The sequence below is a fragment of the Bos grunniens genome, chromosome 16 (assembly GCF_055505025.1).
Source record: "Bos grunniens cultivar Pamir isolate PY7600 chromosome 16, Bosgru_T2T1.0, whole genome shotgun sequence".
NCBI classification, from domain to species: Eukaryota; Metazoa; Chordata; class Mammalia; order Artiodactyla; family Bovidae; genus Bos; species Bos grunniens.
The window spans coordinates 79137512-79163908 of record NC_141180.1 but is presented as its reverse complement, the minus strand read 5'-3'; the positions used below and the strand labels follow the sequence as shown (position 1 = coordinate 79163908).

Here is a 26397-nt window from a genome sequence, read left to right as displayed (position 1 = left end):
TCCATGTCGCGTCTCTCCTCTCATGCTGCTCTCCTATTCTTCCTGGCTTCCTCGAAGACTTCCCTGACCCTCAAGACTTGGTTGGGTGTTCTTTCCACCTGCCTGCTCCCCACTTAATCCTGATTCACCCCTATGGTCAGTGTATTGACATTGTCTAGAGATTGGCCCACTTCCCTTTCACTTTAAAAATGACTACTACGTTGGGGTTTGGTGTGTGCCAGGCAGTGCTTATTGCTTTCTGTGAATTGTCTTATTGGAGTCTCCTAACGACCCTAGGTGTCTGTACAGATGAGGAAACTGAAGCTCAGAGAGGGTAAACGGCTTGTCCAGTGTCACACAAATACAATTAGAAGATCTGGATCCAGGCCAGATTCTAAACCCTTTGCAGTCAACTATACATTTCTAAGCACCTACAGTGCTGAGCATGGTGAAGCCAAGTGCGAGTACTCAACAAATACAGGTATTGTCATTGTGGCCCAAGCAGGGGATAAACCTCTGCACGGAAGGACTCATTGTGGCCCAAGCAGGGGATAAACCTCTGTAAGGAAGGACTCTTAACCCCCAGGTGCGCCCTTTGCCAACACCCCAACCAAGGCCGAGTCAGTGTGTGGAGAGTAGGGAGGATGCCCCAGAGCAGCACTGGCTGCTTCTCAAGAAATGACTGTTTCCTATCACACATCTCTGTATTTAAGAGCTATTTCGTTTCTTGTCACTCTCTGGCCTCTTTCCACTTCTATGCAAGGAGGGGTGGGGCCGCAGAGCAGGCCCAAGACAGCAGGGGAAGCTGCTTTTGGATGAGACACACAGGAGCCACCAACCACCTAAATAAACGTCCTCTTTATTTTACCAAATATAATTTATCAGTTATGTTGACATTTGTCAATTCAGTTATAGTCACTATAAATAATTCTTAGGACACAGTTCTGTAACTTTTTAAGGATATAAGAGTAAACCAATGCTGCTCCCACAGCCAGGCCAGAAATCCACGTGGTTTGTGCAATCGGGGGGAAAGAAATGGATCGTCCATTAAAGTCATGAAGTTCATTTTCTTTCCCTCTCTCCCTGCAGACCTCCCTCTGCTCATCCTCAGGGCTTGGGGCACGCCTACCTTCCCACTTCTCTGGCAAAGGAGGGCACACCGGACTCCTCCAGGGCAGCCTGGGTGAACTCCAGAGAGGAGAAAGGGGTGAGTGCCTGGGGCGGGGGTGACTGCAGACCACAGGGGCACAGCCTTGGGGGCGGAGGGGTTGATTCTGATGCCTGTACAAGAGTCTGTGTGCAAACGTGTCTGGAGATGGACGACAAGATAGAAGGCCTGAGAAGAGCAGGAACAAGGCTGGGCTGGTGTCAGTGAACTCTGCTGGGGGAAGCCCCAGCTGGGTAACCTCTATGATTCCAAGTCTAAGGGTCTAGGCTCTGGCGGGTGGCCTGGGTGGAAATGCAGAGAGAGAAAGAGTCTCTAGAGGTGTAGGGCAAGTTCCTTGGGGTGAGGCAGGGTGGTGGTAAGAGGCGGGGTCACTGCCTGGCCTTCCTCTGGAGACAGGCCCTTTAGCTGACAAGAGGGGGACAGCTGAAGGGCAGGCTATGGACAGAGAGGCTGGAAGAAACCTGCATCCGAATGCCCAGGTGTGTCCACACGTGAGTGTGGGCAGCAGAATTCTGACCTGTTCACAGTAATGTGCTGGGAGGATGCAGAGGCCCCAGCGATCTCCCACTCCTGTGCTGGGTAAACTGGAAGCAGTGGGTGGATGTCTGGCCTTCTAGATCTGAACCCTCTTTCAGGTGACTGGTGAGGACATGGAAGGAAGCGAGGGTGAGACAGGCAGTGTAGGGAAATCAGTGGTGGCTGAGCCATGGGGCCTGAGCTGTGGCCAGTGCCGCACGCAGGTGGGAGCCAGGAGCGGCGTCGAGAGGCAGACCCTGCTTGGACAAAGAGGGGAGTACAGTGAAGACGCTTTCTCTGCTAGACTGAAAAGGGCACGCAGCCTTTGCACCCGGGGAATGAGGCAAGGGCGGGACTGTGTTTCCTCTGGCCAGTCAGTACCCAGCACAGGACCTGACGTGTAGTAGGCGCTCAATAAACAGCGCTCAGTGAATGTCAGACTGTGCCTGCAGAATCGCGCCTCTTGGGGAAGCTGCGTATTTGCTGAATGAGTGAATGAATACAAGACGGATGTGGGCAGAAGCTGAGAGAGGGGAAAACTGACTTCCACGGCATGAAAGAATGAGTGATTTCAGGAAGCAAGAGATTCTCAGGGGCCATGTGATTATGGCAGAAATCATAATCGGGAGAAACAGCAGCAGGGAAACACCCATCAACCGCCCAGCGCTTCTCCACAAACCCATTCTCCGTCCCTAATCTCGGAAGCCAATGCGGCAAGCTCTGGGGAAGGTCGTGCTTAGAAATCATTAGAGATAAAGGTGAACAGAGATGAAGAATCAGGTCTCTGGGTCCAGGGAGGATGTCGATTTTGGCAAACCTATGGGTGGACATGGGCCAACAGGGAGACCAGGTCATGGCTCATTTCTTCTTGGATGAGGCAGTCAGTTGGAAAAAAGATCAGAGGGAGGGGCTGGTGGTATGTATCAGGCAGTTGGGTAAGGAGCAGGTATATAATTTAAGGAGTTCACCTCATCCTTTTGGAGAGCAGGGCAGAGAACAGGGCTAGGATTACTTGGGGCTAGGAGCAGCTGTCTCTTGCTTAGGGTTTTGAAGTTGGTCCACTTCTAGAAAACGTATGTGTGGGGAGAGGGGAGAGTGACATTTATCCCTCTGTTCAACCAAAAAGAAAAAGAGAAAACAAAGACAAACCCCCCAAACCAGAACTGGAGTTTGCTAAAGCTAAACCAAGTGCCCCCACATCCTGGATGGAGACCCCTGCCCCAGGCGTCTCCCCTGGAGGCACCCATCATGCAGCTGCACTTGGTGACTGGCCCAAACACCTACTTGTACTGTTCATCTCAGTCCATCTGTCTTGTCTGAGTTCTTACTCTACAAACTTGGCTCAATGTATAAAAATTCCCATTGAAAATAATGAGAATTCGGTATCCACATGAAGTCCTAGAAAGAGATGGGAGTGTCGAGTGGGGTGGGGGCGAGGGAAGAAGACCACCCCCTCCCCCAAAAAAATTTCAAACAGAAAGTGCAGAGAGGTGGACAGAAGGTTGAGTGACCGGGCTAGTCCCCGACATCTGTGTCTCGGTCCCCAATGAGCCAGAGGACGTGGAAGCTGAGTGCCAGGAGCCCGGTGCCGAGAAGGTCCCCCAGGGCTGTCAAGTACGGGATGGAGAAGTTGTCTGGGTCCAGGCCGCGGCCCCACATCCAGTGCACCATCCAGTCTGCGATGTAGAGCAGGATCAGCACCTGCAGGACAGAAGGGCCAGCCTACAGCTACCCCTCTCCAGGGGGAGCCAGAGGCCACGCGATCGCCCCATTCACTGCAGCGCAAGGCTCGGCTAGCTGCAGCCAGTCCTTAAGCAAGTCAGCTCATCTCTTTGCCCCTGCAAGCCCTCTCTGCTCCTCCAGCCCACAGTGACCACCTCGAACAGATGCCAGGAGGAATTTGAGTTCATCGGGAAGGAAGGTGCCTCTGTTCTCCGGAGCTGCCTACATTACATTCTGCTCCCAAATTTACCCGACAAGAGGCCTGCTAATCAACATCCTACTTGTTGCAGGAATTCAGTCCTCTTGCCTCTAATTCTGGGTCATCCTATTCTCGGGTCACTCCAATTCCTGCCATGTTGGCCTCTGCGGGAGCCCAGCAGGCGGCTGGGGGGTTGGAGTTTGCTTTTCAGAGAGGGATTTGTCCTCAGAGCAGAGTGGAATAAGGACAGTGTGAGAGGCTGCTGCCGGCACAGTTGTCCGAGTAACAGTTGATTATCCCAAGCTGCCTTCCTCCTGACCCTTCCCATTCTGCTCAAAGAATGCAAGTTTATTTTAACATTAGTCCTAGCAAAACAGAGTTAGGAATAAGGCAGCTGAATACCAAGCACACAGTGCCTAGCAATTCAAAAGACACTTTGGATGATCTGCTGCTGTGATGTATCTGTCCCTTGCTTTTCTTCCTTTACTACGGATAATTCATGATGATCTACATTAGAACCTTGCTAGTGGGCCCAGGACCAGGGACATCAACAGCTGGAAGCTTGTGAAAAATGCAGAATCTTAGGCCTAATGCTGGATCTGCTAAATCAGAATCTGCCTTTGAACAAGATTTACATGCACTTTTAAGTTGGCGATGCACTTGACCTAGAATACTATGGGATGTCCACAGGCCTGCATCTTCTCTATACTCTGCACAGTTCCTGGCAGTTGGGGCACTCCCCAGATGACTGCATCTGAGCAAGAATGAAATGGTTTCTAACGGTAAAGCTCTGAAACAGTCATTTGGGAGGTTTTACTCCTGAGTGTACTTTGTAAATACTGTGGTATGCAAATTCTACCCAAAGGGGCTTAGTTCCTGGAACCAGAGCCCACTGGGGGATCCGGAAGCCAGATGTGATATCTAAATTTAGGCAAACTGGTCGCTCTCCAGTCTTCTCTCCAACGAAGGCAGAGGTTACAGTTTCAGCATCCTTCACCTTCTGCCTTGCCCTGCACATAGCGGCCTTGAACTTTTGTGGCCCTGACCCTGAGTGAGGGACAGCCCCACCCCCATAACTTCACACCCTTGCCAGCAGCTGCAGAAGGGTCCCAAATAAAGAACATGGCCAGAGGACTTTGGGACGTGCCCCAGGAAGGGACGGGCAGCAGCTGTCTCCACATTCCAGCCTCCTGAGCAGGCCCTGGGAACACGCCGGGAGAAGGCAGCGAGGGGATCAGGAGGAACCTTTAGAGGGGATCAGGTGTCCCACCCTGGCCCTGCACCAGCTGGAGAAGAGAGGAGGTGAGCGTGGCCCCCGGCGTGTTCACAGCTGGGAATGGAGGCAGGCTCGCCCTTCCCAAGGTGGCCGAGGGCCGCCCTCCAGCCACAGACCCTGGGCGCCCACACCCACCCCTGCTCTGCAACGTGCACTTCACCCCAACTCGCAACAGACCGTGGCAACTGGGGTAACGGCTGTGGGGAACTGCACGTGGTTGGCCCAGACCTGGCCAAGATGTCCTGACACCCAATAATATGTGTGTTAAAAAAAAAGAGTAAAATGAGAAAAATATGTATGTTTGCTTGCCTAAATGTGGAATAAGCTTGAAGGATATATAAGAGATATAGATCAAGAGATCTATATATAGCAGATCCTACTATATAGCACAGGGAGCTATACTCAATATTTTATAACAAACTATAATGGAAAAGAATATGAAAAAGGATGTATATATGTATCCTTTATATCTCTATGGAGAAGGAAATGGCAACCCACTCCAGTGTTCTTGCCTGGAGAATCCCAGGGACGGGGGAGCCTGATGGGCTGCCGTCTATGGGGTCGCACAGAGTCGAACATGACTGAAGTGACTTAACCTTAAGCTATATCTCTATGTATGAATCACTTTGTTGTACACCAGAAACTAACACAACAGTGTTAGTCAACTCTATTAAAAAAAAGAAAGAGAGGAACAGAGGACACCCATGGCCCGTGAGGAAGAGAACTGGGTGCATGCCAAGAGGGGAGGAAAGATGTTTCAGTGAGGTTTCTCTATTGACCCTTTCAAAGTTTTTGAACTAACCTATTCAAAAAACAAATCTATAGAGATTGAAAATGTAATAATAAGGATTAGGTTGGCTATAAAGGGCTTGCACGAGAGAGCCTTGCGGTGACGGAGCTGTTCTGTGTCTTGACTGTGGTGGTGGTTCATGAGCGTATGACTGATAGGCCTATGCACACGCACGAGATCGCTCGTAAAACTGGTGCAATCCGAGCGGCTCTGTGCATTATACCAACACGGACTTCCTGGGTTTGGTGTTGTGCTATAAACATGCAAGATGTTCCAGCTGTGGGGAGCTGCGTGATGGGTACAGGGGCTCTCTCAGCACATTTTTTGAGGGGCAAATTCTTATGAATACATAATGATTTCAAAATAAAAAGTTGAAAAAATGTAGTAAACAGCAAGGGAGAAAACATCCTAGTATTACAGAGTAGGAAGGCTGGATGGGATCCTAGAGATTGCCTAGCGCAGTGGTTTTGACACATTCTCAAGCTGTGAAATCCTCTACTCAAGTGAAATCTCCCAAGGAAGCCCAGCATGTGAGCAAAGTCACACAGAGCTCCACGGCCAGGCCAGTGGGGGTGGCACCGGCCTGAAATCCAGCACCTCTGCTTCACTCCCCTAGATTTGCAAATGTACCACTGAGGCTCAGAGAAGTAAAACAACTCACCGAAAGCCAAACAGCCTCTTATGGACTGGGCTGGAACTGCGGTCTGCTCTCCTGAGCCCCCGTCCAGCGTTCACTGGCCACACCGTCCCTGGCCCTCCCCTCCCACCCCTGCAGGGCGGCCCTGGCCCCTCCCCACGCCCCTGCCTGTCCGCACCTGGAGCAGAGCAGCTGTCATGTAGAAGATGATGAAGATGAGGGTGAGGGTGGTATGCCCACCCTGCATACAGCTGATGGTATAGAGGAACACCAGGTGTCCTGGGACCACGAGGAGGAAGAGCACGCGGGCCGAGCGAGAATTCACATCTAGGACCAGCGGAGAGGGGGCGTGAGGCGAGAAGGGGGCGATCTGGTGCCAGGAGGCGTTTCACAGCCAGGAGGTGCCGTGCTGCACTCCAGGGCAGCAGACGGCGGACTGAGTCTGCATCCGTCCCACGGCACCCAGCCCCCAGGATGCCCCAGGAAAGGCCAGCCTTCCTGCCTGGGCTCCCCTTCTAGGACAGCTGGTGCACACAGCCCAACAGACGAGGAGAACCCGCATAACCGGGCTCCAGCTGCTTCTTAAGTGATGATGTGAACCCAGGGGAGGAGGTGGGAACTCTGCATTACCAGGGCTGAAGAAGGTGGTACAAGGGCTGGGGCATCGGCGGGGGGCTTGCTCCGAGTTCTCCCCTGGCGTCCCGTTCATGTGGAGGAAGGTGGAGATGCGGCTGGCCTGCACGGCCACCAGATTGCCCCCAACACCTGTGGAGACACGTGAATCCTAAGCCGCGGTGGGCTCGGGCAGCGGGGAGGGCGTGACCCATCCACCAGTCCCTAGGAGAAGATGGAGACACAGAGCAGGGAGACTCCTTTCCAGGGTGTTTTCAAGGCTCCCCCCATCCTCCCAGTTACGGAGACACAGCAGTCTCCCGTAGCCCCGGCAGGCAGAGAGCATGGGCAGGGACAGATGCGTAGACACAGGGAGCCTGACTTCTCTACCCAGACAGCGTGTGCACCTGCGGTCATAAGCATAGCTCAGGGGACAAGCCTTGCCGTGATCAGTCCCTCTCCGAAGCTAGGCGGACCCAGCACCCCATGCTCAAGCGCCGGTTCCAGGAACCAGTCCAAGTCTTGAACTCTCTGAGCTGGACTCTCTTGCCTGATAGAACCCTGACTGATACAAAGCCCCCAGACCCTCTGATCCAGCCCTCTCCTTTCCCGCCCTGGCAGCTGATGCTGAGACCTCACCGTTAATCACCGGTGTGAAGACAGCCATCCCTGCAAAGTTGGGATCTGAAACCGTCTTGTCCAAGATGAGGCCTCCCACACTGCACAGACACAAAGACCAGTGAAGGCTTCTGCTCTGGTCCCTGGGGTGGGGCCGCAGGTCCGTCTGGACGTGGGCAGTGAGGCGGCTCCCAGGAGTCCCTTGTCCTCCAGTCCTCGCCTCCCCTTGCCAGAACCAGTTGATGCTCCTGACATTCACCCTAGCACAGCACCCCGGGCAAGCTGGTGCTGCTGGGTCAGGCAGCCACCTTCTTCAACCACCTCCCAAGTCGGCGTGAGGAGCTGCCGGCTGCCCTGCCTGCTCAGTGTTTATTTCCCCTCTGGTAAGAAGGCTGGACTTTTCCTCGGGGAACCAGCTCTCCCAGACTTGGCCACTGTGGTCTGCGTGACCCTGCTCCAATGAGGGCGCGGCCCCAGGCCCATGCAGTCAGAGCTGCACATCTCTGAGGCCACAGTGACTGGTTCAGGGACAGTCAGTGAAATTCTATAATGGGACTTTGCAGAAGACTTTAGAGAAAGAATCTCTCTCCGCCTGTTTATGGAAGCAAACCTGAAGCTGCAGGCCAGCACACAGAAAAGCAGAGCTGAGAGATGGAGAATGCTGGGGCCCGATCATTTATGTTCCTGAGCCCAGCTGTGTGTAGTCAGCTCCCTAAGCCAATGTGGTTTCTAATGAAACCCCTTCACACGGCTCCGCCACTTCCAATAGAAGCACGTGTGACTGAGCCACTATCGAAGGCATTTCTAGGGTCCGGGCCGCACTTCCTCCTTCCGGGGCTGGGAGGGCGGCGGGTAGGGGCTTGAGCCTACCTGCTGATGGCCATGGCGATGATGACGGGCTCCCAGCCCGAGTACAGCACCTCCCTTGTAGCCGGGCTCCGTCGGGCCAGCATCACCCAGACGGGGAGCAGGGCCACGAAGAAGGCGCACACCAGTGGGTAGATGTACTGCCAGATTCCTGAGAGGTGGAGAGGAGACGCAGGTGAGCACGGGCTCCCTGCTCCCAGCCTCCCCTCGGCTCAGCCTGCAAAATCCCAACAGGCCAACGGTAACACCACGCTAAATGCCAGCAAATGTATCCACTCATTTGATGCTCGCTGTTAACTCGGGAGGTACACGGGGGCCAGCCCTTTCCATTCTGTAAATGAGGAAGCCAAGGTGAACCTCTTCAGACACTGAACTTATTAGGGGCAGAGACCAGGTCCTAAGTTTCTTGCTTTGATCCCTGGAAAAATCTCCATCTCTTCTCTTTCATTGTGCAAGCAGATTCCAGCCTTAGTTCCTTTCCTTTGCCCTTTCCCCTTCCCCCTCCATAGGACCAAATGTATTTCTAAGATACTTTCACCCCTGCTCCCACTGCCTGCGTGAAGCTGAGATAAGAACTCAGCCTCATCTCTGTGAGGCAGGGAATTATTACAAACTGTGTTCCAACCAAATGGTTAGGAACAGAGGAGAAATCCTTACACATGTGCGAAAGCCCTACCACATCTCCCAGTCCCACCCAGGAATCCACCCTGGTGGCATCCTCAGTGACCTCAGCCTCACCCTGCTCCAGGTAGAGTCCCCAGCTGATGCCCGAGAGCAGTGCCAAGGTGATGAGGTCACCCAGGCTGGCAGCAATGGGCGTGGCCACATTGTCTGGGTTGATGCCAATCTTGCGAGAGCCAATGATGACTCCAATCATGATCATGCCTGGGGAGGAAGGAGAGGGGCCAGGCAGGGGAAGATGAAATGATGGGGCATTCACCAACCGAGAGGGAGATGGGAGGGGCCTGGTTTCAGACACCTCTGGGACCGCCCTGCCTCCCCCTCAGCCCCTCCCTCGCCCTCCTTACCCAGGACCAGAGAGGCAATGGAGGCTGTGGCTACACTGCTGGCACAGAGCAGGAAGGCATGCGGGATGCTGAAGTGGCCGTCAGGGATCCAGCCGAAGACCACGGCGGCGATGGACGCCAGGAAGCCCACCACCGTGGCCTGCACCTGGGGAGGGGAGCCGTGACTCAGGGAGCAGAGCGCTTCTCAGCTGAGGTCACAGAGCACTCAACCAGACCTCCTCCCACCCCTCACAGCTCCAGGAGGCAGGCAGAGCTGGCCTGTCCAGTCCTCCCAGGCAGGAATGATGTCTTTATTTATTTAGTTTCACACGAGACACCAGTACGGGGTAGTGCACCCTGCAGGAGCCCGGGACATGTTACTGGCTGAAGGAGTGCTCCTCTGGGGCCCGGGGGAGGGTCCACAGAGCCCGAGACTTCATCCAGACACAGGCCTGGGACTCAAGGGGAAGAACTCCTGGTCCGGAAACTGTGCAGCCTCATGGGGACATGGGACAAAAGTGGTCAGGGGCCTTCAGCACTCCAAGTCTCCTCCTGATGTGGGCCGGGGGGACACAAGCCTCCTGCATCACTGCAAGCAGAGAACTGACACTGAAGATCCCGGGAATCCCCCTGATCTTGGCCATTTTCCTGGGAAATTGGGAAAAACTCCTAGAGTTCCTTTGGGAGAAGGCAGCTCAGCAGGACCTTGGAGCCTCACTCGGGAGCCAGTGGGTGCTGACAGGCCTGTCACATTCCTGCCCAGGGAGGAAAGAGGCTGAGCCCCACCGGCCTGGTCCCTGCTCTCTTACCTGAATGAGGGCCATGTTCCCAGTGATCATCCGCCAGAGCTCCTTGGGTGTGTCCATGTGCCCGATGTTGGCCTGGGAAAGGGAGGACCAGGGTCTGGAGCGGCAGGCTGGGAAAGCCTGTTCACTAGGATCATGCCTGGATCAGCAGACGGTGCACGTGCCCTGAGACCCTGGACCAGGGTGTGACCCGCAGGGAAGGTGAAGCAGGGTGGAGGGGCTGGATGAGAGGGAAGGCGCAAGACCGCCTTGAGCTCCTGCCTCTGGCTGGGGGGTGGCCAGGGGGCTCGTAAGGCAGTGCCCTCTTCTCCCCTCCTCTCAGGACAGAGGCCGATTCTGGGCTCTGCCCTGCTCATCTGGGCAGCTCATCCCCATACGGGTGAGAAGGACCCGATCAGTCCCTGGCTCTGAAGCCAGCTGGCCATCCAAGGGAAACAGGTCAGCTGCTGGTGCAGGACAGAGGCCCTGAGAGTGTTTGGGAAGGACTGAGGTGGCTGGGAGCAGGCCAGGAGGGCAAGATGGGGAGGGCTAGGCAGGCTGCCACTTCTCTCTGCTCCCTTCTCTGGGCTCATGGCCATGCGGGGACATCCCTGCCACCTGGCTCTCCTGGCCTCCTGCGTTTTACCACTTCCTACCTCTTGCCCCGTGGCCCTGAATCTGGTTTAGTCTCCGCACATCAGTGGCTGATCTAAGGTTGTGGGAGGTGGGAGTGATGAGCAAGCTGCCATGGGGGAGAGGGAGCGGGGTGGGAGGGGGCTGGAAAGGCCTGGCTCTGCTCCGGCCCAGCTGCAGAGCGGGGCTGGAGATCAGAGAAGGCCCCCGGCTGTGCAGGTGAAGGGACCAGCGTGATGCTCCCCTGGCAAAGCTGCACAAACAGTCACGAGGCGGGTTGCGAAGCAGGGAGTGGGGCAAGAGTCCAGGGATGGCTGGGACCTCCAGAAACCAAGCCTGGGAACCACTCTGAGCAGGGAGCCCCTGACCAGGGGCAGGACAACCAGCCTGGGATCTCCCTGAGCCTTTCCAGCCCGGACCCACCTTGCGGACCTGAGCAGCTGAGAAAGGCCTGCAGTGCCCTCTTGGTCAGGCTCTGTGGTGCCTGAGTCTCTGTGTGCCCCACTCCCTCCAGCCAGGACACTCACTGCGGTGGAAAGCCTTGATGCCAGCGTCATTTCCAGGTTTCCCTTAAGGCCCAGCAGTGCAGGCACCAGGATGAAGACCTCTGTCACCTTCTGGAATACTTCCCAGTGCTACAAGGGGAAAACAGAACCCAGGAATCTCAGGGCCCCACAGGGCTGGCATCAAAGTTGAAAGTGAAACTGAGTCCCCTGAAAGTGAGTTTATGATTAATTAATAAACTCTGCTCCGAGTTTATGATTAATGTTTCTATCCAAAACTTTATTCCCTTTCTTGTCCCCGTCTGAATTCAATCCCTTTCTTGCCCCTTCTGACCTCAATCCTGTGTTAACTAAACAGCAATCAGCCAGAGTCAGATGACTAAGATTGCTGAGATCAGTGATAACACTGTTACAAGCTCAGGTTGTTTCTCCTGGGCAAGATGAGTTACCAGAGCTTTTTTGTTCTTCTCCTTTAAATCCCCTCACTCAAAGACCAAGTGGGAGAGGCTCTGAGGCTTGTCTCCCTCGCCTTGCCTGGTGTCCTGCAGTAAGCTCTTGTTGCTGCTGCTGCTAGGTCGCTTCAGTCGTGTCCGACTCTGTGTGACCCCATGGACGGCAGCCCACCAGGCTCCCCCGTCCCTGGGATTCTCCAGGCAAGAACACTGGAGTGGGTTGCCATTTCCTTCTCCAATGCATGAAAGTGAAAAGTGAAAGTGAAGTTGCTCAGTCGTGTCCGACTCTTCACGACCCCATGGACTGCAGCCTACCAGGCTCCTCCATCCATGGGATTCTCCAGGCAAGAGTACTGGAGTGGGGTGCCATTGCCTTATGCCCTTACTTTGCTGCAAACCTGCAATCAGAGTTTGGCTTTCTGTGCTGTGGGCACATGAGCCCTTGCTTGGTTACAATTGGATAGTCTGGGAGCAGGGGGTTGAGAAGGAAGTGGAATCAGCAGGGAGTGAGCTGGTCAGACGCCTTTCCTCCAGGAATCCTGGAAGCAAACCAAGTCCACGATGCTCCAAACAACATAGCCCCCTTCCTGCCACCCAGAACCGGGGATGTGCAGAGGGTCTCCCCAGTCAGGAGACCCCAGCCTGGCTCTGCTTCCTCTGGCTACTTTGTGGAGCCAGGAGAGAAGATGGTGGGGACCCATGCAGCTGAGTCACCCTGGAGCTGGCTTACACCCCAGAACTCCAGCGCAATCACCCTTCAAATCGCCTTCAGTCTAGTTTCTTTGTGGCCTCAGCCCCGGGTGGTGTTGTCTCAGCTGTTGAGCGCTGGGCTCCACGGGGCTAAGGAGATTAGAGAGTTTGTTTGGCTTCTATCTCCAAGGGCTCTGGGCCTCAGCCACAGCTGCTCTCCTTCAGAGGAGGCTCTGAATGCAGACGGTGGCCCCCAAACCTCAGAAGGCTCGTCTGCAAGAGGTTTTTCATTCCTCCTCGGCCCTGTCACCCCAGAAAGCTCCCCCAGTCTCTTGGTTAGGAAACGGAGGGGTGCTGGTGCGGGAAGAGCACAGGCGCCGTGGATTCCAGCCCTGAGACCATCAGGCTCCGCGCTCCGACCCGGTCTTCCAGCCAGTGTCTTCTTAAGTCTGCACTAAGCGCCAGGCTAAGGGCTCTCTGTACAGTTTTCCTTTTACTCTATCAAAAGCCTGGTGAGGTAGGAGGTATTCTTATCCCTGTTTTGTAAAGGAGGGAACTACTGAGGTTCAGAGAGCACTATATTCAGTCCTGGGAGGAGAAATGCAGGAGCCAGGACTGGCTATTTGAAAGCTACTTTAATTGCAACTGAAACTGAAGACTTGCAAAAAATGCTGGGGTCGAGTTACCCTTCCTGGCCCCAAGGGCAATGTGAGTTCTTTCAGTGCTTCCTATTCTAAGAATGGAAACGTTGATGTTTGGCAGAAAACAACAAAATTCTGTAAAGCAAGTATCCTTTAATTAAAAAATAATTTAAAAAAAAGAATGGAAAGCTTTCAGGTTTGGAGAGAGGAGGGGTCAGGCAGCCAGACGGAGATACGCAGGCTGATCAGACTACCAAGGTCAGGAAGCAAAATGCAAGGGCACTGGACTGACAGCCTTTGGTCTCCCACGTGAGACCACAAGGGTGGGCCACGTGCTCTGTCCCCAACATTGTCCCACAGAGGCCAGCAGGGGCTCCTTAGACAAGTTACAAGGCCTTGAGCTCCTGACTGTAAAATGTACACTTCAGGGGCCAGATCAGATGGTCCCCAATGGCAATTCCAGGACCGACACTCTACAGTTAATGATAAGCAAGGCTGCAAATCAAATCCACAATGAGATATCACCTTATACTCGTTACGATGGCAACTATTAAAAAACAGAAAATAACAAGTGTTGACAAGGATGTGGAGAAATTATAAGCCTTGAGTACTGTCGATGGGAATGAAACATGGCTCAAACACTATGGGAAACGGTATGGCTGTTACTTAACAAATTAAGACGAGAACTACTATGTGATCCAGCAATCTCACTTCTGGTATATACTCAAAATAATTGAAAGCAGGGTGTCAAAGAGATATTTGCACATCCGTGTTCATAGCAACGTTATTCCTAATAGCCAAGAGGTAGAAGCAATCCAAGTGTCTGTTGATGGATAAATTAATAAACAAAACACAGTCTTACATACACAAGGGAAAGTTATTCAGCCCTAAAATGGAAAGAAATCCTGTTATATGTAACAACAACACAGATGAACCTTAAGGACAGTATAGTGAGTGAAACAAGCCAGTCGTAAAAAGACAAATACTATATGATTCCATTCATACGAGGTATCTAAAGCATTCAACTTCCTAGAAATAGAAGTAGCTTGCTGGTTACCTGGGACTGGGAGGAGCGGGGAAGGGAAGTCGATGTTTAGGCGTAGAATGTGGAGTTTTAGCTCTGTAAGATGAAAACGTTTTGGAGACCTATTTTACAACAGTGTGAATATACTTAACACCACTGAACTGCACTTTAAAAATGGTTAAGATGATAAATTTTATGTTATGTGTGTGTTTTTTTTTTTTTTTTTTAACACAATTTAACAACAACAACAAAACAGAGGAGCATGGAAATCAGAGGGGCTGAGGCCGGGGGAGGCGGCGCGTGGGATCCTATAAAGGCAAGGACCTCTCTTTTCCTGTCAGACTTCTTTTTGTGGGTATGGGGGTGTGCGGGTTGACAGTGGGGGTCCCTACCAGGACCCCAGAGGAGGGCTCCCCTCATTAGGGCTAGAGTGCACCCTTCCGGGGCTCCTGGCCTAGCCCCTCATAGTGGAAGGCATAGGAATCTTTTTAGGGAAGGTGCTCTCTTGAACACTAAGGATGGGAAAGAAACCCCCTGACCCCCAGCCACAGTTGCTGAGCTTTCAGACACCCACAGGAAGAGCTGGGAGGGAGGCGCATCCTTTCTTAGCCCTGGGGCCCCTAGAGGGGAGGCAGCCCCACGAGCCCCATGGGCCCTGGAGGAGCTCAGGCACTGTTGCTCTTGGCCAAGGCTGATGCATACCGCTGGGGCTCCAGCTCCCAGCAGGCAGGGCCGTGCCCCGCTCTGCCCCCTTCTCCCTCACCTCAACTGGACACGTAGCTCAGAGAGCAAGCATTCCTTCTGCGACACCCCCCCCCCCCAATAAAAGTGGCTGACTGGAGGTTTTGGAAGCTTCTCTGAGCCCAGCCCCATATCCCCTCTTCACTGCATAACACCCACCTCTCACAGCTTCCAAGCCTCCGGTTCTGTGAAAAGCTGTGATCTGCAGGTAGGCGTATGTAAAATGTGTGTGTGTATTGGCAGGGTGAAGAAGCCCGAAAAGAAATACTCCAAGTGTATGCCAGAAATATTTTCTGGATTGTTTGTAAGGAATATTGTCTTTATGATTAAGAAAAAATATATATATGAAGCTCAGCTAACCCCTCTAGCTGCCACTATATTATATACTAATACTTAATACATATAAATATATATAAATATATACATGAGGTTCTACATATCCTCAAATCCTTGCACCCCCTCAGCACACATATACCTTCTCCTTCAGCTACACTAGGACCTAGAAGGGATGGGGCTTTAGCAGCGATTTGGACAGATAAGCAAGTAGGATGGGCACCCATGCTAACAGCCCCTGTCTTCCGGGCCTGCCAGGGGACAGTCTGGACCCTCACACCACCTGACCCCCCACCCAGCAACACCCTGAGCTGGCACTTGGTCACTGTAGCCAGTGGCTACACACATGCTTTCTTCACCCACAAAAGCCTCTCAGGGGAGCCTCTGACATGCGTGTGTGTGTGCATGGCTCTGGGAGGGCCCGGGAAGCAGGCTGGCCCTGAGATGAGCAGTGGGTAGAGACACAGGGGGTCAGGGGCCCAGTGTGTCTCCTTCCTGCTTTGGCCTAATTCAGGCCCGTCCTGTTCACCCTGCCTGGAAGTGTCTGACCCTGAAGTCAGACCCACGAGCCAAGCCTTCACCCACACCTTCCTGCTCTGCTGGGGATGGAAAAGGACACATTCCAGGAAGCCCTTGGTGGGAGATGTGGATGGCACACAGGGGCAGATTTCACTGCTTCTCAGAAATGCGGCTCCTCTTCCCTTCCTTCTCTGTCTGTGGATGGTGTGTGTGTGGGGGGGGGTGGGCAGTATGGGGCTCACTGGTTCCTGATAGCTTGGAGGAGGGATGAGCCTGCTGCTCCCCCCACAATAATCCTGACTCATCACCAAAGGTTTCACGCCTCAGGGAACCTACTGCTGTCTCACCCGGGTCTGTTCCTCTTCTCTCTTCCATCTGACACCTCCTCTGGCCTCAAAGAGAGAACCAAGTGTGCCTGGAGTGTTCTTCCCTGAGCCTTCTTCCCCTCCAGGAGGAGAACAGCAGGGAAGAAAGTCACAGGCTGGAAAGGCTGGAGTCAAAGACACAAAGCCGACTCAGACCCCCAGCAGCTCTGAGAACTGGGAAGAAGCAGGAGAACATGGGAAGCTGGGCCAGAGCTGACTCTCAGGGTGAGGACTGAGTCAGCTCAGATGAGTGTAAACCTAGCCTGCAACTATGGCTCTCCCTGCCACCTGCAGGCATCCTCTAGGTGTCCAAGGAGGAGGCCCTCAGGGCAGCGCCTGGGGATAGAAAGCTGGACAAAGTGTGATAAGGGAGGTGGATACCTGAAACCTGAGTGCTCCGCTCAGGAATATAGGCAGCCTTGGGGCAGGCCAGCCAGGGAGGAATGTTTCTGCCCCACCCCGCTTCCCCAAAGCCATCCTTGCCATTCACTTTGACCTTTGCAGACTCCTCTGTACACACAAAAAAGCCAGAGGAGGAGTGTTTACGGGATAGGGTGTCTCCTTTCCTCAGGATCTTCAGCACAAGAATAGTGAGGATCAAGAGCTGGGAGACTCACCTGTTTTAACACAGCTTAGAATTCCAGTGACGGAGAAGGAAACGGCAACCCACTCCAGTATTCTTGCCTGGAGAATCCCAGGGACTGAGGAACCTGGTGGGTTGCCATCTATGGGGTTGAAGCGGCTTAGTAGCAGCAGCAGCAGAATTCCAGGGAAGGCTGGCACACCACCTCCTGCCACCCCCATCCCTCCAAGAGCTTACAGAAGAGGGGAGTGAGGTGCCCTGGGGCAGCCCAGGACTAAACCAGGAGGCTGGGCAGGGCCTCTGCAGGATGGAGGCTCCCCAGCCCAACCCCTCTTCATTTCCTACACTGGGCCCAGTCCCGGTTTCCTTCCCAAATGCTTCGGGAACTTCAGCCTCAGCAGTGGGGCGGTTGCAGCAGACTGCAGTCTACTTAACCTTTTCTTACTTTTGGCCAGTAGTCAGTTCCTTATCTCACTGCAAAGGTGGCTGTACACACCTTTGGAGGGAGGGCAGATAAGAGGAGACAGAAACGGGCCTGGGGAAAAGACTGGGGCTTCTGCAGCAGTGGGGAAAATGAGGGCCTCAGACCAAGGAGACGTCTGCACCGGCACGGCCCTGTGCTCAGCTGCTCTGAGACACGGGGGACACCCTACAGCCAGCTCCTCCCAAGGGCCACTTAGAGGACTCCATCCCACTGCAGTTCAGCTTAGCTTGTGAGGGGGAAATGCAGGTGTGAATCATTAGAAACTGTCCTGTTCCTTCTGACCCCAAGATGCCAGTCACCTCTTTCACCCCCTTAGATATGGAATAAAAACCTCCCCGCGGTCCCTGATTTCTCTGCTCCTGCCATCCCTGCCGTGACTCGACTGTAGCCATCTGCAGGGCTTGCTCCAGACACGCTGCGGGAGAAGGCTGGGGGCGGGCACAAAGACAAACCAGCCACTGTCCTCCATACCAACTGGCCCTTAGCTCTGCAGTGAGCCAAGGTGCCACACCAAGGGCAAATGCTGGCCTGGCACCCTGGGCAGGCTCCAAAGATTACCTACCTGGGTTTCTCAATGTCTCAGGGTAAGGGGTAAGATGCCGGAAGTCATTTCCAGCTCTAGAATTCCCTTGAGTGTGTAAGAGAAGGGGAGGGAGTAGCCCTCTAAGAATCTTTGTTCTTGCTCATTTAGAATATAACTCCAGTTGTTCCAGATTCCAGTCTACCCTGTTTTTCGAGGAAAGGCAAAGAGCAGACTCCTCCCAGAGTCTTTAACCAACTTTGGAACCATGGCCACGGTAAAGGCTATAGAGGCTTAAGGACATAGGTTCTGAGTCCGATGACCAAGGACAAGTTACTAATCCCTTTGAGCCATTGGTTCCCTATCTACACAATGGGGACAGTTATGGTTTGAACCTCACAGGTTCACAGAAGACTCCAACAGATGCTGCCCACTACCGTTCTTACTTTCTAGAAAATACAATAACCCCTCCCAGGTTACCATTAGACCCTGGTTCTACACCCCTTTGGAGGCATCAAACCAGAACTGGAAACCTCTGAGAATGAGAACCCAGGCCACAGGAAAGGGATAGAAGAGGTGGAGAAACTGCTACCCTGGTCTAATTTCTCCTCCTCTCTTTACCCCACTCACTACTCTAGGAGGGGGAGCAGCTACCAGGGCGAGGAATCCAAAGTCTGCCCTCCCTGCTCCAGACTGGCATCCCAACCTCCATGAGGAACGATCCCCAAAGAGACAGGTTAAGGGAGACAGAAGGCATGATATAAACACCATCCTCAGTAGCAATCAAAGGAGCAGGGTCCCCCTAAGGTCTCAAGTCAAAGTGGTCCAGGTAGACACCATTGAAAGAACCTCCTAGAACCAACCACCCTGCTTTCTGGGACAGGGGCCTGGTAAGACTTGCCAGCAGGACTCTGTATTATCATATACATCGTTTGTAGGGCTGGCTCAGCAAAGGGGAGGGGATGCTGAAATCCACATCCTCCTGAGAGATTCCATGGCCAAGGACTCACTGGTTTGGGCAGGGGGCAGTGGGAGGCCCAAAAGGCAAAAGCCAGATCACCTCCAGCCTTCCTATTTCTCTGAGTACCTAGGACAGAGCCCAGAACTCAGTAGGAATCTGATACATGTTAATGATTAACTTAGATAAACCCAGCACTTTTAGAAAGCTTTATGTGTCTTACTAAGCCTCAGAAACTTTAGCTGGAAACAAAGCTTTAAATCATCTTGGGGACCTGGAGGTCCTGGGTAAGTCCTAACCCACAATATTCTAACATAGCATATCCCTGGCTCTTAGCTTCCTGGTTCTGCCAATTCCTGTCCTTAATTCTACCTAGGAGCCTCACAAAGAGCTCTCTTTGCCCACCACAGGTTCATGAAAGACAGGTAAGAAGCAAGGAGAAGAGACAGTTCTGCCCAGGTTTGGTTATATTTTGTCCCCATATTTGTCACATAATCAGCACTTCTATGTCTTATCACGCCAACCCCCCAGATCATGTCTCAGCATGTACCCACCCCCATTCTCTAAGGAGAGCCTGCCAAGGTTACACGAAGACAAGCAACACAAAATGCCTTTAAGAACCTTCTCGCTTAATTTGAGACCCTCTTGGCGGCTGGACAAATTCCTGCCCAGCAGGGGGGTGAAGGGAAGGCTTGAGACTGAGCTTTCTACTGTGGGTATCCTTGAAACCCCCAAAATAAAGGGGAAAGAAAGCCTAAAGAGAAGGCCCACGATCTAAATGTCTCCTAGTGAGCTGGGCTCAGCAGGAACGACCAGGAGGGATGGCAGGCAACAAGCTGCTCCATCTCTCCTCTTCCAAGCCTGAGCTTGGGAATCAACCCTGCTTCTGTTTAAGCAATACAGCCCTGACCACCTGTCCCAGGGCTACCCGGCTTCCTCAAGGCTTCTGTAGAAAGGGACTAAAGGAAGAAACCGAGGACATGATCCAAAGGGAAACAGTGTTCCAGGAAGCAGCAGCTGCTTCTGACAGGGAGGTGGAAGAAAAGCTTCAAGAGACAGTCTCCCAGGAGGAAAAGATGGCTCTAGGCTCAGTGTCCAGGGCCGCCCTCCCAGCCCCTACCTGCACGATGTCCAGCACCATGCCGGCGGCCACCGTTCCGAAGCCGGCCAGGAGGAAGGGGAACAGCACCTGCAGCCCGATGGAGAAGGAGGTCTCCTTGAGCGGGGAGGGGGCGGCGGGGCCGTGGTCCGAGCTGACGTCGTCACTCTCGTTGCTCTGGCTGCCGTTCTCCAGCAGGGCATCCTCCTCCCGGAGGCCCTTGGCGTTGGCCCGAGACTCAGGCACCACCACCTCAACCTCCGCCCCATCGGGCCCCAGGAACTCCGAGGTCCCAGCCAAGGGCTCTCGGCCCGGGCCCTCCGAAGAGCAGGCTGAGGCGGCGGGACCAGTCCCGTTCAGCTGGTGGGCGTCCTTGGGCTCTGGCTTGGAGGACATGTCGCGGAGGGAGGAGGAGAAGGGGGGAACTCTCCTCTTTTTGTTTTTCCGCTCTCTCTCCCTTTCTGACTTGGGAAAGAACTTAGTCTTGGGGTGAACGCAGCCGTGGTGGCCGCGGGACCTCTTTCCACGGCTCTCCGCTCCGATGGGGCGCTTCAGAAGCTGATCCACCGACAGGCAGCCCCATCAAGCACTGAAGCCACAAGCTGGAGGGGAGCAGGAAACTCCGCACCAGAGGCTGCAGCTGGCGCGAGGGGTGCAGGTGCCCGATCCAGCAGGCCAAGAAGCTTCTTGGGGGGAGCTCCTCTGGCCTCCTAACTTCTTTGGTTCTCAGCGCAGACTCCTCAGAGTCGGAGGCATCCAGAGCAGAAGAGCCCGGTCAAGTCTGGGGTGCCTCTGAGGTGGCCCTGCTTTGATGACAAGCAGCCCAAGTTCAGATCCTTCCGAAGGCAGACTTGGCCTGGGGCGGCCTCTGGCTGGGCTCCGTCAGCTGCCCACAGCTCCTCTGGCTCTGCTGGTCCCAGGGCAGCGTCAGCCCTCTTTCTCCTTTTTTCCAGAGACGTTCTTCCTTTCTGGGAAGACCCTGTATCTTCCCCAATCCCTGGTCCTCACAGTCACAAGAATCTGGATGGAACACCTTATGTGGGAAGAAGGAAGATAAGGGAATGTTACGATATGGCAGAAGACAGCTGCTACTCTGAGAATATTCCCACACGGCAGGCATAAGGAGTTTGCTATTTCCCTTCCTTTTCCACTAACACCCTCCATTCCTGCCCTGCAACATCTGGATGCCCAGTAGGCACTAGTCCTGCCATCCTCCCAACAGGCAGCACACTGCCGACCAGGGACCACCACCATGGTCAACAGCCATGAGATGGGCCAGCCTGGGACGGGGAAGATGCTGTGCAGGAGACCTTGGCATTGCCTTCTCAGCAGTGGGGGATGGGAAGGGATGTCCTGGGGGAGATCCCTTCTTGAATGTCCATTAAGAACCCAAGGTTACTAAAATGCGGTCTCCCAGCGGGGTCTCTTCCAAATTCAGTCACAAGCTTCCTACAGCCACTTGGCTGTAGAAAGCGATAGTTTACAGTCATAAGGCAAATAAGCAGGAAGAATCTGACTACTGAATGAAGGTCCCTACGCCCCTACAAACCCTAGTCCCTGAGGAAAAAAAACCAACAAACTGGGAGGACTCCCCAGGCAATGGGGCAGGCCTGCCAGACCAAGGCCAAGAGCCAGAGGCCTACCCACTCCTGCCCTTGAGAGTCAACAGTGTTACAAAAAGCTCAGACACTGACTTGGATCCAGGCCTCTGCTACTTCTCTCCCCCTGCTCTCGGCCTTGTGAGCTCTTCAGATAGGACTAGAGTATTATCTCACTTTGAAGGGAAAGACGGTAACACTGTGGTTATTATGCACAGATTTCAGTTCTCTAGGTTCGCCCTGTTCCCCAGGGTTACTGAGAGTTGGATATAATGGAATTCTTAAAAACAAAAACAAAAGAGCACCATCGGAAAAAATAAATAAAACAGAGCAAAATAAAAAACAAAAGCAGTATAAGCCAAAACGCACTTGCTCCCAAATGCATGTCTCTTTAGGGTAATGGCCCCACTTCTTCTTGCCTACAGGAATCCCCAGGCCTTGTTCCCACCCGATTCCATCCCACCAGAAGAGCTCTCACGAGTAAAAAATACGTTTAAAGAGAATTTCCCTAGGAAGGATGAATAGGTCCTTAAGTATTCCAAACACACACAATTAGTCAACTCCAGTTTGGGGAAGGGTGGATCAAACTCCAGTAACTGGCCCACAGGAATTGCTTTCTCTTTGTAGCCACTCACGTCACCAGGACTCCCTTTTCCAGTCTCCTTAAACACTGTCCTGTTAGTTCTTTCAAACACCCTCACTAGAGATCCAGGAAGAAACCTCTGAGCAGGAGAGAACCCGCGGCTCCTGTGCCAGAAAAGTTTCTGAGTCCGCTAAAACCTGACCGGCCCTCCTCCTCCAGCCTTCCTGGCAAGTTACCTAACCTGAAACGGGGCTCGTAGCGAGAGAAGCCAGCCCCTCATCCACTGCTGCCAGTAAAGAGACTTCAACCGGGCCTAGGCCCTGGGATGAAAGAGGCAAAAGTGACCCGGGATGCTCTGGGGAGGGGACTAAGCAGATGGCTTTCGTGTCCCCGAACCCAGGGATTGGGAGAAGTATCTGGGTGGCCCTCCGGCCTCTCCTCCAAACAGAGTCAGCGAACGCGCGGGGTGCCAGGTTACTCGGCCTCGCCACCCAGCCCCTAGACCCAACAGCACTGACCTGCCCCTCACTCGGGAGGAAAGGGGGCGCCTGGCGACTGGCGGCGGGGACCCGTGGTCTCGGGGGAGGCAAGGGTCCCCCTCTTCTCATCACTCCTCCTCTGCAGTCCTCCTCGGCCCCCGGATGCCCCTCGCCACACACACACACACCCCAGCCTAGGCGAGCGTCCAGCCGCGGCACCCGACTTGCTACATTTCGCCTCGGCGCTGGGCGAGCGAGGCCGCCGCTCTGCTTCCACAAGGGTTAGGTGGCCCTGGCGGGCAGGACAGATCGCCGCGTCCCAGGCGGGGCGGGGGGCAGTCCGGACGGCAGGCCGTGGGGCCGAGCTCGCTCGCCCCCAATCCCTTCTTGCCCGCAGACTTGGGCCTGACTGGTTGGCTGCTAGCGGCAAACGTGATCTGGGGCAGAATGGGTGGCACCCCCATTCCATCAAAAATAGATTCCGGATGGACAGCGGCAGCCCCCAATCAGAGGCGGCGAGGGGGGCGGGCTCGGCTGCGGCCCGGCCCCGGGGGCGGGGCGCCGGGGAGGCGCAGTACGCGGGGTGACGCGCGCTGGAGGCCGCTCGCGGGTCCCCGCGCTCCTCGCGTGGTGCCGCCGCCCGGGGCCGCCACGCCGCGCCGGGATCGTCCCTCGCCCCTTTAAGGCGTGCGCGCCGGTGCGCGTCTACCCCTGCGTACGGAATTGTTTCCTTGTGCCTCCGGCCTTCGGCAAGACCGGGAAACCTCCCAGCGGAGCCGCCAGCTCTGACCACCGGGACTCAAACCACCCTGCCGCTGCTCTGCGCCCCGGGCTCGGTTCCCGGAGAGAACCGTCCCTACCTTGTTTGGGTACACAGCCTCTTGCCTGCTGGGGAGAAGTCACCTCTGCTCTTTCCGCCAGATGCCGCGTTCCTGCAAGCGCGTGGCTCAGCCTGAAGGAACCGGCCTTAATAAAGTCCCAGCCTTGGAAGGGCTGGAAATGGGCGGGCGGGAGGGAGGGAGGAAAAAGAGGTCAAAACCTCCGCTGCGGTCCTACACTCACCGCCCGAGGCGGGGCGGAGGGGAGCCTGGGTTCCTCTGACCCGCTGATTCTGGTGGCAGCACGGAAGGATGTATCCATCCCGGGCTAAACAAAATCCAACTTTCCCTGACGCACCTTCTGGGATCAAAGAGGGCTGTTCCCATTTCGCCTTTTGCCACTTCCTCCCTGGGGTATCTCCACCTCTCCAACGCAAACGGAGAACCAGTTCTTTTGGGGATGTTTTGGTGTACGGGGTGTGATCTCCCCCGTAAAGGAACCGCCACCCTTGGGTTTTCCCCTCTTGTCAGTGGAACCTGTGACCAGTGGTTCCTTCCTGTCATTTTCCTCCCGGAAAGTGGCTCAGGGGTGCATTCGAGCGTGACTCCAGACCCCCGGATGAGTTTTGGAGTAGAGATGTGCCTGCGAAGAGAACACAGCGCTGGGTAGGAGCTTCTGGCTGCCTCTTCCTCTTTCTGAGATACCGCAACCTCCCCCCTACCCCCCAACACGCACGCACCCCAGCACACACACAGCAACAGGAGCAGGTAATTCATTCCTTTGCGCAAACCCGCACAGTCTAGTCCCTATTTCCCACTCTAGTCCTCAGGATTATTCCAGTTTAGCTGCTGGGACATTTGGCATCAGGGCCTGCAGTTTCTCATAGCACCTAGTACAGGAAATGGCTGTGTCAAAATTGGGGTTCTAATTTGGCCAGGAACACTACGTCTTTCTGCCTGGATACAAAAGTAACTGCTAGACTAGGAGACATTGGGCTGCACCCAAAAGGACCCGATTTTGAATAGGTGGTGTAGGGGTGGGGAGGGAATTAAGGCGGAAGTGTCTGGAGACTTTTCAGTTGAGGGCTGGAAATAATTCCTGCCCCTGCTCCATTCAACAGTCCACTTTGTTCCCTTTTCATCTTGCCACAGCTGAGCCACCTGAATGTAAGATCTTGATCCACCTCCTGTTCCCTTTCTACCTTCCTTTAAAAAAATTCTGCTGAAGCAGTTCCCTTCCCCTGTAAATTTTTTAAAATAGAATTTCCCACCAGATCTGTGGGAAGGTGCACAAATCCTAAATATGCAGGTCAACAAATTACGACACAGTGAACATACCTGTATGACAGCCTCCCAGATCAAGAATTCGACCATAACCAGCACCCCAAAAGCCCTCTTCATGTCTCCCCCCCAGTCACTACCCCACCCTCCTTCCTAAATTAACCTCTGTCTAATCCCATAGGTTAGATTTACCTGCTTTTGAACTTTATATAAATGAAACCATTCAGTTGGTACTATTTTGTGTCTAGCTTTTCTCACTCAGTGTTATATTTGTGAAATTTAAGCCCAAGGTAGCAGTAGCTCATTCATTTTCATGGCTGTATGGTACGCCATTGCAGCTGTTGATGAAAAAATAAAAATCAATAGATCTGAGAAAGAAATGAAAAATTTTATTCAAGCCAGCCTGAGGATTATAACTTGAGAGACAGTTTTTCAGAAAGCTCTGAGGACTGTTCTGCCTGCTGGAGGGCAAAACATAGTTATATGTGTTTTTGAGATGAAGGTTTATACACTGAATGATGTATTGACAGTTTATGCTATCCAGATGTGCAGAACAAAGCAAGTAGTGGGGCACCATGACCCCTTACAAGATTGAGAAGGGATGTTATCTCCTAAGGAGTTCTGGTTAACACGTACGCACAATACATACTAAAGGGGAAGGAGGAGGCCCAAATGGGCAGACAAAACTTTGATGTTTCAATTTTTCTTGTCTTGTAATAAAATGAGTTTTATTTCATCACCATTAAATGCATATACCACAGTTTATTTTTCTATTATTCTGTTGGTGGACATCTAGGTTGTTCTAGTTTGGCATTATTATGAATAAAGTTGCTGTAACAATTTTGTTTCTGTCCATTGGTACACTTATGTTTCTATTTCTATTGGACATATACTTACAAACAGACTTACTGGGTCAGCAGTTCAGTTCAGTCGCTCAGTCGTATCTCTTTGTGACCCCATGGACTGCAGCACGCCAGGCCTCCCTGGGCATCACCAACTCCCAGAGTTTACTCAAACTCAGGCAATGGCACCCTACTCCAGTACTCTTGCCTGGAAAATCCCACGGACAGAGGAGCCTGGTAGGCTGCCGTCTATGAGGTTGCACAGAGTCGGACACGACTGAAGTGACTTAGCAGTAGCGTGTCCATTGAGTCAGTGATGCCATCCAACCATCTCATCCTCTGTTATCCCCTTCTCCTCCTGCCTTCAATCTTTCCCAGCATCAGGGTCTTTTCAAATGAGTCCCCTCTTTGCATCAAGTGGCCAAAGTATTGGAGTTTCAGCTTCAGCTTCAGTCCTTCAATGAACACTCAGGACTGATTTCCTTTAGGATGGACTGGTTGGATCTTCTTGCAGTCCAAGGGACTCACAAGAGTCTTCTCCAACACCACAGTTCAAAAGCATCAGTTCTACTGCATCATAGAATATGTGTATATGTTTAGCATCAGTGCATGTGTGCATGCATCCATAGTTGCTTCAGTCATGTCCGACTCTGCAACTCCATGGACTGTAGCCCACTAGGCTCCTCTGTCCATGGAATTCTCCAGGCAAGAATACTGGAGTGGGTTGCCATGCCCTCCTCCAGGAGATCTTCCTAATCCAGGGATTGAGCCCATGTCTCTTTTTGTCTCCTGCATTGACAGGTGGCTTCTTTACCATCAGTGCCATCTGGGAAGCCCTTTAGGGTCCGTAAATGCTACTAAATAATTTTCCAAACTGCTCATGTTAGTTGACACTCCTGCAGGCAGTGTCTTAGCATTCCAATTGCTCCACATCCCCATCACACTGTCGTCACTCTATAATGATTTTAAAATGTTAGCCGGTCTGCTGGGTGTGCAATGGTACCTCATAGTGGTTCAGTTTTGCATTTCCTTAGTACTGACTGAGTTTAAGCACATTTCCATATGTTTATTTGCT

At 53.4% G+C, this 26397-nt stretch overlaps 1 protein-coding gene across 3 annotated transcripts; it reads right to left on the bottom strand.

Moving 5' to 3' along the window:
• Positions 1-822: 822 nt before the first annotated feature.
• SLC41A1 (solute carrier family 41 member 1) lies at positions 823-23408 on the bottom strand. 3 transcript variants are annotated; one of them, XM_086345604.1, is made up of 11 exons: positions 23242-23408; positions 19743-20754; positions 11337-11444; positions 10201-10272; positions 9413-9557; positions 9123-9269; positions 8388-8535; positions 7539-7618; positions 6918-7052; positions 6466-6614; positions 823-3364 (listed from the first exon to the last, which is right to left on the bottom strand). In XM_086345604.1, the coding sequence occupies exons 2-11, from the start codon at positions 20115-20117 to the stop codon at positions 3179-3181; spliced, it is 1545 nt and encodes a 514-aa protein (XP_086201730.1). In that variant the 5' UTR covers positions 20118-20754; positions 23242-23408; the 3' UTR covers positions 823-3178. The 3 variants fall into 3 exon arrangements, 2 of the variants coding, with proteins under 2 accessions (XP_086201730.1, XP_086201729.1); XM_086345603.1 differs by lacking the exon at positions 23242-23408 and adding an exon at positions 22421-22868; XR_015143768.1 differs by lacking the exons at positions 7539-7618; positions 23242-23408 and adding an exon at positions 22421-22864.
• Positions 23409-26397: the final 2989 nt, after the last annotated feature.

Excerpts from the sequence above, each read along its gene's own strand:
- SLC41A1 (XM_086345604.1), bottom strand. The coding sequence starts at position 20,117 with ATGTCCTCCAAGCCAGAGCCCAAGGACGCCCACCAGCTGAACGGGACT. Across the intron at positions 10,273-11,336 it reads CATCAAGGCTTTCCACCGCA|GCCAACATCGGGCACATGGA; the intron begins GTGAGTGTCCTG and ends TCCCTTTCCCAG. Across the intron at positions 9,558-10,200 it reads GGAACATGGCCCTCATTCAG|GTGCAGGCCACGGTGGTGGG; the intron begins GTAAGAGAGCAG and ends TCCCCTCCCCAG.